The sequence below is a fragment of the Branchiostoma floridae genome, chromosome 10 (genome assembly GCF_000003815.2).
Source record: "Branchiostoma floridae strain S238N-H82 chromosome 10, Bfl_VNyyK, whole genome shotgun sequence".
Classification (NCBI taxonomy): Eukaryota; Metazoa; Chordata; class Leptocardii; order Amphioxiformes; family Branchiostomatidae; genus Branchiostoma; species Branchiostoma floridae.
In genome coordinates, this window is record NC_049988.1 from 14153572 (window position 1) to 14166129 (window position 12558).

At 39.6% G+C, this 12558-nt stretch overlaps 1 protein-coding gene across 1 annotated transcript; it reads left to right on the forward strand.

Moving 5' to 3' along the window:
• The first annotated feature begins 313 nt into the window (after positions 1-313).
• LOC118424509 (formimidoyltransferase-cyclodeaminase-like) lies at positions 314-9697 on the forward strand. Its single transcript, XM_035833087.1, has 13 exons — positions 314-526; positions 2503-2686; positions 3164-3292; positions 4338-4426; positions 5294-5473; positions 5604-5741; positions 6161-6292; positions 6533-6594; positions 7216-7345; positions 7759-7964; positions 8359-8497; positions 8892-8987; positions 9261-9697. The coding sequence occupies exons 1-13, from the start codon at positions 473-475 to the stop codon at positions 9345-9347; spliced, it is 1626 nt and encodes a 541-aa protein (XP_035688980.1). The 5' UTR covers positions 314-472; the 3' UTR covers positions 9348-9697.
• The last annotated feature ends 2861 nt before the right edge of the window (positions 9698-12558 follow it).

Below are 12558 nucleotides of genomic sequence, written 5' to 3' on the forward strand. Positions count from 1 at the left end.
TGGTGAGGTTTTATAGACGTATTTTCACACATAGACGTCAATACATAAAATAAAGTATTTTATAGGCTATCATATTGAAATTTAAGACATTTTCATGCTGATTTTTGGTGTTGTATTCATCAAACACCCCTTTAATCTGTGGTACAATCTGATTCATATCTATGACGATAACCTAGGAACTTTAGACGATAAGTTTATGATATCAGCTCCCACAAATACTGATAAGGCATGAAAGACTAGTTTGCGTTGATGAAATTCTACCTTCAGCTATGAAAATTGGCGCAATTGCTGCCCTCTTTGACAATGTAATGCTCCATTGGATGTTGTACCCATGAAGTGATGACGTATGCACAGCCGGGTGTGAAAGTAAGACGTGACCAGTGTGTGACTGTCTCACCGGCTCTCTGCACGAGTTAGGGAAGGGAACAGCCGTTCACTGGACTGTCAAACCGCGAATTCTCATCGGACAAGCATGTCTCGCATCGTCGAGTGCGTTCCCAATTTCTCGGAGGGAAGACACAAGGAGGTAAGGTCGTAGTTTCGTAAAATTCGTGTTTTGGCTACGGAGCACCGTGTTATAATGAATCTCAGCTCTAACATTATTAAAACTATACAAATAGTTCAAAGTATATGACTTCATTCGCACGTCGTTTTCCAATGTAAAAAAAAAAAATAAATTCTGTGTTTTTCCGTCGTTAGTTGCAGTTGAAGACTGGCTGACTGCAAAGTACATAAGTAAAAGATTTGAATGTAGGTGTGAAATGGGGGCGGGGTCTCGAAGCTCGAAGGGTCGTATATGGACCTGGCGATCTCTTCGCCCATTTGGAAACGATTTTGCATCTGCTGTGGTTGCTAACCCTCTGCAAAAGAATCAAACGGTTACCTGCCGATGTTGCCTGGGCAACCAGGTGCAGCAGGGCATTGTATGCATTACAGGTATCACGTTACTATGGCAACACAACGTAGCTTTGTGCCTGCCATTATAGTTTGCACTCAAACATAATGTATGGCTAACTGCAGCCACCTTTTGTGTTTGGCACTTGTAACCAGACTACTCGTGCTAGGCGTCTTTTCAATTTGATTCAAACTAAACCATGAAGGAAAAAGGCAATACTTCAGTTCTGAAAGACAACAAGAAGAGTATAACTCACTGACTGTACAGAATGCCACGTTTTACTTAAAAAATAATTACCGTAATCATACAGCGTAAGTATGATGTCATCCCTGGTGAATGTTTAGCCAGTGTTAATGCAGGCTGAATACAGGCATTAATCTTTGTGTCAACATGTTTGACTCAGGTCCTTTGTTATGACTCTGAGTCTTTGCCAAGTGCAACTCAGCCAAGCCCTGTCGGCCAATGAAACGCTCAGGCACGGCTGACTTTTGACATCTGCATTTTGGAGAAATGAATAGGCTAAGTGATAGATATAACACTTGTGAGTCTGTGTATGGTAGTCACTGAGGGGTGCCATAGATACTGATAGCAGCACATTTACAGTGTTAAGAGTAATTGTTTCATCTATAAAATTTTTATGGTTCTTCTAGTCATTTCTCAAATAAGGTGATGAGGCCATACCAATTTAATTCCTTGGTTCTTGGTTTTTTAAAAGTGAAAATATAGCAAGAGGACATCATAAAGGTAGAGGGTCATAGGGAGGAGAGAATTGAATGTGACTGTATTTACCCACATAAAACTGACTGCACTAAGGCACAAACCTGGTCTTCAGGCTTCATTATCATTTTTTTCCAGTTAAGGTTTTTTTGTTTTTTTTAAATTTGAAAAATCCAAGAACCAACAAATTAAATTGGTGTGACTTAAGTAGGCAAAGTTTTTATTTCCATTGCACAATAAATGCTAATGATATTTGTATACAAAGGATATAACAATAAAGAACATGCATGCAACAATCAAGAAGAGGTGTCCAAATTGTTGAGATGAAAATACTTGTGTCTAGACCAGTCCAATTCTTATCCCTTTGCGATCCATGGATAGTGATTTAACACGGCATGGTTGATAGCGGTGCTTCTTTTGGAGGAGCTGTGATAAGGCAGAGATTCTATGAGATGTTGGACCTCCTGAAGTAGTGGTATGTCCTTACAGCGTAGTGTCAGATTACTTTAGCTGTTTATATCAATGTAAGACATCTACTGTCTGAATGTGTGTCATACCTCTTAGGATTTTTGGGGGAAAAAATTGAGAGATAACTCCTTTGGTGCCTTAGATAAGAGCAGAAAATTAGTTCTTAATTTATGAAATGTAGCTTTGACATTTGAAAATTCAATCACGATTAAATGTACCGTTTAAATTTCACACAGAAGTAGACACCGTAGCCTTAATAATGTCATTTTCAGAAACCCGCTTGCAGAAAAATATATTTTTTATCTAAATTTATCAATTAATCTTGAATCAATGTTAATTGGTCAAAGTTCAAGTATGACTCATGTTTTGAATAATGTTGAAGAGATCAGTAAATGTGATTTGTTTGTTCCATGTGTGTACAGGTTATCGAGGCTATAGCCAATGCCATAGCCTCCACGGATGGCGTCAGCCTGCTGGACGTTGACCCCGGCCCCTCCACCAACCGTACGGTGTACACGTTTGTGGGGTCGCCAGAGAGCGTGGTGGAGGGCGCCATGAACGGGGCCAGGGCAGCATCACAGCTCATTGACATGACAAGGCACCATGGTAAATATCTCTGCTCAAATTCTGTGTTTAAAAGACAGGATACTTTTTGGTACCTGTTCCTACAATAAACCCAAGAAAGGAGGTCTTCAAAGAAATCTGAAGAATCCTGAATCTCCTCTGTATGAAATTTGAAGAAGGAAAAAATTGGGAGCTATAATACTATATAATTGAAATCACCCATGTATTTATAGTGAAAATGAAACAAATTGTCTTCCACATAAACTCAACAAAACAAGTTTAGTACAACCTCCCTCTTCATGTACAACAGAGTACTAGGCAAAGTACATTTTTGTATCATTGTTGCTTTCATAACTTTTGCCAAAAACTTGGTAGATATCACAATCCTGTTACCCCTTACAGTTTTGTTTATCAGACTTTTTTTTCAGCCAAAAAAAAAAAACCCAAGAAGATAGAAAAACATGTCATTGTATGAACTATCTGACAGTTGTCTACACCCTCTGTGTTTTACAAATGTAGGTGAGCACCCTCGGATGGGAGCTCTGGATGTCTGTCCCTTCATCCCAGTCAGAGGAGTGACGGAGGAGGACTGTATACAGTGTGCTAATGAGTTTGGGAAACAGCTGGCAGAGGAGCTGGGGGTGCCAGGTGGGTTCTACTGAGGTGTTGTTTTTATTTATTTTCAGAATGGGTTAGTTGAACAATGTTCATTCTGACAGGCACTTCGTACAAACTTGGCAAATTCTGTATTTTCCCTGCCGCCGGTACACTGCCGCCGGTACACCAACCCACCCCTAGAAGACCAACCCACCCACCCCTAGAAGACCAACCCACCCACCCCTAGAAGACCAACCCACCCACCCCTAGAAGACCAACCCACCCACCCCTAGAAGACCAACCCACCCACCCCTAGAAGACCAACCCACCCACCCCTAGAAGACCAACCCACCCACCCCTAGAAGACCAACCCACCCACCCCTTTCCTTTCCAACAGGGAAAATATGTGCCTTTACATGCTTTTTGTGCCACATTCCAACATAGCATGAACTTTTTCATTGATTAAAACCATTGACATAAATTAGCTTATATGCAAAACAAGAAAATTTTGTTTTACTTTAAAAGATTTTGATTTAAATTTTGACAAAAGTCAGTCCTTTCAATTGAAAGCTCTGGATGAAGCTATCTCGCATAAATTATTACTATTACCCAATATTCACAGAGATTATATTTTCACTAGTGTTTGTGTATCTGTGAACGGCTAGGTGGATTGGTTTCATACTTGATGTGTTGGTGGGGTGTGACGAAAGCTGGAAATGATTAAGATTTTGGGCCCCCTAGCGGCTTCCCTTGGTACTGCAGGGGAACTTCTGGTTTTGATATCTCACATTCTGAACAAGCTATGGTCATGATTGTAGGGTGTTAGATAACTCTTGCGATTGGGAAAAATTAAGTGACATGAGTTTGTAGTTACATGCAAGGACATTCATATAACGTCATTGTTACATGCAAGGACATAACTGGAAAAAAAGATAATGGAAGTAATAACTTGGAAATGGGGCAACCTGAAATGTTGATGGCGCAACCTGGATTTTGACTCAGGTTACCAAAAGTATTTAAAGCACTGTGCATTTTTCTCACCTGTGAATACTGTCAGCACACCTTTTTCTCACCTGTGCTCTGTGATGTCTCCCAGTTTACCTGTACGGGAAGGCAGCCAAGGAGGAGAAGAGAGTCAAACTGCCCAGTATCCGGGCCGGGGAGTACGAGGGGCTGGAGGAAAAGGTATGATCAGGTTATGATTGTCTCTAAATACTGAAGTATTATGTTTGTGTCCATTGCCCTTATTTTCCCAACATAAAGAATAACATGTCCTTGTAATGAGGACAACCTGTCTGGGTTAGTTTCTATCAATGATTACAGTCTTGTAAACAATATTTTCAGTCAATATATTGAGATGACATCTATCATGGCCAGTATATCAGATTGCTTTTATTTCAAACAGGCGAAATCCTTATGCTTGCAGTAGTTATTTCTTAATCACACGAGGAAGTGATGATTACCTACAATGGAATAATAGTCAAGTCAAAGTCTGGTTTCCTCTGTACATTGTTTCCCTTCCCTGCTCATCTATAGGGGACAACAGAGCTATATCTTAATCTTAAATTGAGTTGTATGAAAGGTGGACTGATTATAAGATATATGCTTGAGATCATGGGAAACAAGTAATATGATATCAAAAAGACATCCTTTGTTGCTTTGGCCTATCTTTGTTAAGTGAAGCACAGTGTATTTACGATTTGTGTATGTATAGCCGGTATAACCGCCCTTTGACAAAATACCTCAGCTTTACAGTCAAGCGTCATTGCAGCAGTAGATTATATAACATTGCACAACTTGTCACATCTATCCTTTGTACATTTGTACAAGCATTGTTTAAAGCTATCTAATGAATATGCCATGGCTGCTGAATGACTTTTCATCTTTTCCTGAAGGAGAAAACATATGTTTTTGTTGCTGTGTTCTTCCTCTCTGCAAAAAGGTTCCCGGAAACTAGGCTGCACACCAGGCGTAGCCACCTGGCAACTTCAGCCAATCAGAAAGAAGAATTCTTGTTTTTTTTCTGAGTTGATGTGCTCCTTTCCCACCCAGTTGAAGAACCCGGCATGGCAGCCAGACTTCGGCCCGGCAGACTTCATCCCCAGCTGGGGCGCCACGGCGACAGGCTGTCGTAAGTTCCTCATCGCCTGGAACGTGAACCTGCTCGCCACCAAGGAGCAGGCGCATCGCATCGCACTCAACCTGAGGGAACAGGGAAGGGGACCTAACGAGGTGAGACTAGAAAACAAACAAACAAAGAAGAAGATATAAGTCCATCTATCCAATGACATGCAAGCAATGTTCTCTACTATTCAAATATGAGAATGTTTGTCAATAGTCTAAAACCGACTTTATTTTGCAGCCAGGCAGGTTGAAGTGTGTGCAGGGGATCGGCTGGTGGCTGGACGAGGCTAACATGGCCCAGATCTCCATGAACCTGACAGACTTTGACGTCACCCCTCTACACACAGCGTACGAGGAGGCCTGCAAGGATGCTAAGGTATGGCATTATTTGTCTCTCATACTGTGATAAGATATGTGAAAATTTGACAGAATGGCCAGTATATCTTTTATATGAGATTTTATGGATGACATTCCATGGATACATGTATGTTAAACCTGGTGCAAAAGTGGTGAAACTGTGTGCTCTTGCTGCCACAATGAAATCAGAAACAGTATCTCAATAGTGCCTCCTGGTGACCTACCTTGGTACTGAAATACCTTCCAATGCAAAATATAGTTCTCTTTGATAATCTAATCACCCCCAAAGAGGTGGTTGCTGTCATTTTGTTGCACCAGCATTTGCTTGTGAGCTTGTGGACAGCATAGATCTAGATTCTATGAAGTGCTTTTCCGACTCATATTTTTGAAAATGCCAGATTATGTCCGTTTTCCTCATTGTCTGTCTCTCCTCTCTAGGAGCTGAATCTGCCCGTGGTTGGTTCCCAGGTTGTGGGGCTGGTTCCTCTCCAGGCCATCATGATGGCTGCTGAGTTCTACATGGAGAAGGACAACCTGTTCTTAGTGGAGGAGGACCAGAAAGTCAGGCTGGTCAGTCCGCTAGGGACTAATGTACTTTTTCTTTCACCCTTGTGCAACAAGTGTATGTTTTTCTTTCGTCTCTATGTGACGACTTTGTCAGTGTTTTCTGATGTTGATCAGAAAGTCAAGTTTGTCAGTCGGCTGATATAGTAGCTTTATGAGCTCTCCAAATAGGTTGTGAAGTAAAAAATAACATTAAAAAAAAGAAATGAAATAGTGTTTGCTCTAAAATTTCTTCTTTTTTTACAGGCCATAGACAGGCTGGGGTTGAATTCCCTAGGTCCGTTCACTCCTAAGGAAAGAATCATAGAGTAAGTGGACTGAAGTTTGGGATATCCTCATTCATTGCATTTATTTTACTTTTAGCTGTTTGTGAATGTGAGGTGAATGTATATTTGTATATTGCATAAATATCCAAGTCCTAACCACAGAAGATCTATTCATTGGTTTCTTAGTTGGTCTGTAAACAAAGCAAAAAAAATATTGATCCTCGTAAATTTGTGACTTTTGACCATTACATTTCTGCACTCTTTACATAAGTAAATGCCCTAGTAGGTGATATGATGATACTTTAAATAGCTCAAGCAACTGGATATGATTTTGGAAATGGACAGACATTTCAGGTAGCATTTACTACCTTTGTCAGTAACACTGAGCAGTTCTGTTGAAGTGCAAGTTTTATACCATAACTATGAATTTATATGCAAAGACAAATTTTAGATAGTCCAATAGGTTCTATAGTTGATACAAGCAACAGGATGTGATTTTGGAAATGGTTAGATGTTTCAGGTAGAATCCACTTCATTTTGTAAGTGACATAGCAGATCTGTTGAAGAGCCAGTTTTATACCATAACTGTGAATTGATATGCAAAAACAAATTTTAGATAGTCCAATAGGTTGTATAGTTTATACTGTATGTCTGTTTTCTCAGGTACATGATCCGTAGTGAGGATGAGCCAGGTCCTCTAGCCTCTACCAGCGTCTTCAACTTCATCAAGAACGTCGGAGCGCGCTCACCAGCACCGGGGGGCGGGTCTGTGTCTGCATGTGTGGCAGCTATGGTAAGGAGGGATTGTTGGTGTCCACATTATTATTTACATTTTAACATTGAAGTGTACATGTACCGTATGCTTTAATCAGCTTTCATCCATCCCGCCCAAATGAGATCGAAGATGAACATCACTTTATCATGGATTGTTCGTTATATAAGGATAAACACACAAAGCTGTTCACATTTCTTTCTGCTTGCTCAAAAGAAGTTGATACTTTCCGTTCGATAGTTAGATTCAACTGCATTCTGGGAGGAGATAATGTACAAATAGGTAAATATATCAAACAATGTTTAGACCTTAGAACCAATAGTGTAAATGACATGCTAGACTCAACATGTTGACTGATTTATATCTATAGATATTCATACATGTAGGCAATGTATTTATGACCTCATATGTATGTTTAATTTCTGTCCCTTCAGGGTGCAGCGCTCGGTGCCATGGTCGCCTTCATGACGTACGGGAAGCGACAGTTTGAGCAGCTGGACGGGAAGATGCGCCAGCTGATCCCGCCTCTCTACACCACCATGAACGAGCTCATCCCCTTCATCGACAAGGACACCACGGCCTTCAACGACTACATGGCGGCCTGTAAACTTCCTAAGGGAACTCCTGAGGAACAAGCAGTGTGAGTCCATGTGTTGTTTTAGTCATTTTTCTATTCATTAAGCTTTAGGCCATGTTGATTTGATGTTGATGATATAAAAAATAGTTAGGCAAAAGAAAAAGTTGCCTTCAGTATGAAATCTAAATGGTCCGGAAGGTTAAACATAGGACTAAATACACATAGTATGGTACACCAACAATAAGGCGTAGGGTAAGGTGTATATTTTTCAGCTGCTTTGCACAATTTACAGTATGGTTGAAAACCTTTTGAGAACTATAATGGAAACATCTTCCCAATTTTTGTCATCGTGTCATGACTTTTGCAGTGGAGAGGTCATTGAAAAAAAAGGGAAAACAAAGCTACAGGTAACGTTTAAAAATTAACAGTATTTTTTAATTTGTTTCTTTTTCTGCAGTCGTGACCAGGCCATGCAGGCGGGTCTACAGAAGGCTATCCAGGTCCCGCTGGCCGTCATGCAGACAGCAAACAGGGTGTGGGGCCAGCTACAGGAACTGGCTCAGAGTGGGAACTTCACTACCATGTCTGATCTACAGGTAAGGAACTGGCTCAGAGTGGGAACTTTACTACCATGTCTGATTTGCAGGTAGGGCATTGCTAGAGCTAGATTTTGGTACTGAGCGAGCATAGAACTTTGCCTCTAGTTCTCATATTTGACTTAGGTCACACTGACGTAATACTATGAATGACATCCTCTGGCAAATCCTCTGGCAAGCATAAAATTCTGATAGACCAGGAGACCAGGGATGCTATTGGTTCACGTGGCCACAATTTTTTTTGAGAACAGGCAAAAATCAATGACTGGTGGATGTCATCTAAAGAATCAACTCAGTGTGGCCTTCTTTGACAATAAGTTTTTGTGGTAATGGCAAACCATTACAAAAATCATGTTCTCTCTAGTACTGATACATTTTGTGTTTTATTCTTTAGGTTGGAGCCCGTAGTCTGGAAACTGGCGTGTGGGGAGCCTACCACAATGTGATGATCAACCTCAGAGACATCAAGGATGAACAGTACAAGCAGAAGGTGAGACTTATCAAGGAAAATGTTTTCTGTTCTTAGTTCTTCTGGTATATAACCCTCGGGTGTCAAAGCTCTGCACATGAAAGAACCCAACACATTCATTGAGACGTGTATGGGTTACCCACTGTACCTCACAAAACATCATGCTTTGCTTCATTTGAGGATGGCATTTAAAAAAGAATTAAAAAATAGTATACATTCTGTTGTAGCTTTCTACAGTAAATCCACTTTGAAAACCAATAGATGCAAAAGTGATGGTTTGTTCTCTTCTTGTAGATCACAGCAGAAGCTGAAGCTGAAGTACAGAAAGCCCAGGAGGGAAAAGAAGCTGTGCTGAAAATCATCTCTGAGAGAAAGGAGTGATAAAGTGCTTCCCGTTCTCAGCAAACTGTCCTCATTAACCCATGACTTTGACTTCATGTTTTTGTTTCGTTTGCCGCTGATGGAAACCAATACCTTGCATCAAATGGCTTTTAATTTGCTGACCGTTGTTTTTTATTAGGTTTTCAACTCCTCTGTGATACACAGTTGGTCTTTTGCAAAAAGCTGTTGAGACAATGCTTCACAACACAAGAAACAATAGCTACCACAGCTCTAACATGGTAATGATCATGGCATAAAATAGTGCTCTGAATACTGATTGCCCACTGATAGAGAGGTGCTGTGTGCTGATTGGTCATCCAGTATGCAAATAAAACATTGTGGACCAATCACAAGTTGTCATATGTTTGAAGTGGTAACATAGAGGCTATGACTGTATTATTGTTGCAAGAAACACATGTAGAAGTTTGCAACTAGGTCATTGTTGCCAGGTAATTTCACCATGTCGCAGGACCATGTAGATAGAGGGTGGTCAGTGTTTCTCACCTATAGTTAGTGGAGTGTGTGTCTTAATTGTGCACCAAAGAAACATAGTCATTCCATTGATAGAATCTTTTGCATTGACATGGATGAATTTCTGGAAGGCCAATGACCTTGGTACATAGTTCAACAATTTTAAGGTCAATGACCTTGGAGATATAAGTCTTTGCCAATTAATTTGGCTGTAATTTAGCTAACTTTGAATATGTTCTTTTGAAGTGTGGCTGATCATGTATTTCATTTTTATTGCCAAAATTACATGATCTTCATAATCATACTTATGATTACTTACGTATGTTGAGTTGTCATATTGAATCTCATACTCTATATGATAGTATCAGATAAATGCTCTTGACAACTAGGAAAAGTGTAGTTTGTACTTCACTAAATAATGTGTCTTAACCTGCACTGTAAGTTACCTGTACAACAGAAGTGATTCAGTGCACCTGTAGAGTAGATTACAGAGACTGAAGGATAACTGTAAGCCATTTTTTTGCAATATGGGTTTTTTGCATTTCTTTTGACATTTGTTGCTTTTTAAACATTATGCATTGGTATGAAGTGTGAAATGGCTGAGCACATAGTTTGTTAGCAAATGCTGCTATTTTAGATAGTTGATATTGAGTCACAAAATTTGACATCTAGTCAACACTGATGTTCAATTCAACCAGTTTTGTCAGATGTATGAAACAGTATGTTTGTTTGCACCAATAAGTCATCATATTTGAAAATTTCTTCAAATATCATTGTTATTTCAATATGTATCATGCTGTGTGTTTTGAATTGTCATTATCAAAATGTATGCCTCACTGAGTGTAATATGTATTATGATGTCAAATGGTAATACAGCATTCTTCTCGTTAATGTAATTTTTGTAGGTAGTTACAAAGACATGACAGTACATTTTTGCAATGTAACTACATACAAGTTTGCTGTTATGTGTGTTACCATTCGTGTTACAAATATATGTTCCACTTCATTTTAACAACTTTCCTTCTTTGAAAAGGAAAAGTATAGCCTTTCTGTTGTATTGGTTGATGAGAAAAAATGCTCCACACAAACTCTGTATTGTCGTTCTCAAGGGCTTAGAGCCCTTTTAGCACTACAAATATTGCTGCAATGATTTGATGTGATTAGATAGCAATTTTGCTTATTCAAGTGTCCTTTTTAGAGTGTAATATGATGGTACTAAGTTGTTGTTTTTTGTTGTTGCTGTGTGAGAACATCTTCAGGACTGACAATTGCTGCTTTGTTTTTGAAGACATTAAGTATTACTAATTCTGGAACATGGTACTACTATAACAATTCTAATATGGTACTACTATAATTCTGTTCTTCGAAAGATAGTCTGTGTGTCAGAGAATAAAGCTATTTTCGTAGACTGACCCACTGTGTGTACATTGAGTTACTCTGTCGGTCTTAAAGACATTATAGAAATTCCTGGGGGAGAGACATGGGAGTTTGAAACCAGATACGAGTCATCAGCCTGTGTCTTTAGACATAACACCTTTGATATCATATTTCATAAGTTCATCACACGTAATTTCATATTTGCTTCATCATATGTATGCACCAAATATTAAGATCAGTTAACTACGTATACAAGTTCAATCTTCCCAAAAAACATGCTGTTTACCCAAATGAACGCTTTGAGTGTAATACTCATTGTACTGGTTAATGTAGAAAAAGCGGCAAACACACAATATACACAGATACTGTACAGGTAAGGATTCGTCAGGACATAACACTCCGTAATAGAAACAAGGCATAATGTACTTTCAAATCTACAATATATTATTCGTATTCTATTGTACACCACGGTAAAACTGAGAAGTTAAAACTGCCTTCATATCCAAGTAACCCTAATTTCATCTCTATATTTTTTCTGCATAGTCACACACATATAACGGCATATACAAGTACTGTATAAAATATATTTCCTGTAAATATTAGTAGATCTATCCTGATTATTTCATTGTGTTCACGCAACTCTCTTCAAATAGTTGATACCTTCTTACACGTGTAAGTAAGAATATGCTCATTAAGTTTTATCCTTCACCTTTAGTTTCCTATCATACCTCTTCCCTACAGAATCTGAAATACACTGTCCCTCAGTCCAACTGACGACAGAACTTCCTCCACCAGCTCCTTGACATCAGGGCGCTTCATTTCGTCAAAAAGGTCACACAGCCGCTGCAAGGCGACGATGCCTCCGGAGACGTTCTGAGTTTCCCAGAAGTCCAGAAGCTTGCTTGCTGGGCTGGAAAAGGTAAAGAATGCTCTATCTAATGATGTCTGATTTCTTTTATCCGTTTACAAAGATGTAACCTCATACTTACATGTGCTTGCCGCCGTGACCAAACCTTTTATTTCAAATGTTCTTCTTCCAAGATAGATCGCTGCATTTCCAATGCTTCGTTACACCTGCTTACTAAGTTGTTTTTTTTACCAACAACACTTGCTACGATCACGGAAGTTGAAGTTTGGAGTTTTCTATATTTAAAGCTAATTGAATGGGAGGCACAAAACACTCATAGTCAAATCGCCAATAGTGGCGGTGTTTCGAATTCCTCAGAGCATACCTCTTACAACGCTCGTTCAGCCATCTCATGAGGTCTGTACTGAATCCCATTTCCGAGGCCATCCTCCTCCAATCATTGCCTTCGGGATTCTTCACGTCCAGTTTCACACAGATCTCATGGCGGATCTCTGG

What these genes read in the sequence shown, in the direction of transcription:
- LOC118424509 (XM_035833087.1), top strand. Translation starts at nt 473, where the DNA reads ATGTCTCGCATCGTCGAGTGCGTTCCCAATTTCTCGGAGGGAAGACAC. An exon ending in ACGAGGGGCTGGAGGAAAAG is followed by an intron (nt 4,427 to 5,293) that starts GTATGATCAGGT and finishes TTTCCCACCCAG; the next exon opens with TTGAAGAACCCGGCATGGCA. An exon ending in AGGCCTGCAAGGATGCTAAG is followed by an intron (nt 5,742 to 6,160) that starts GTATGGCATTAT and finishes TCTCCTCTCTAG; the next exon opens with GAGCTGAATCTGCCCGTGGT.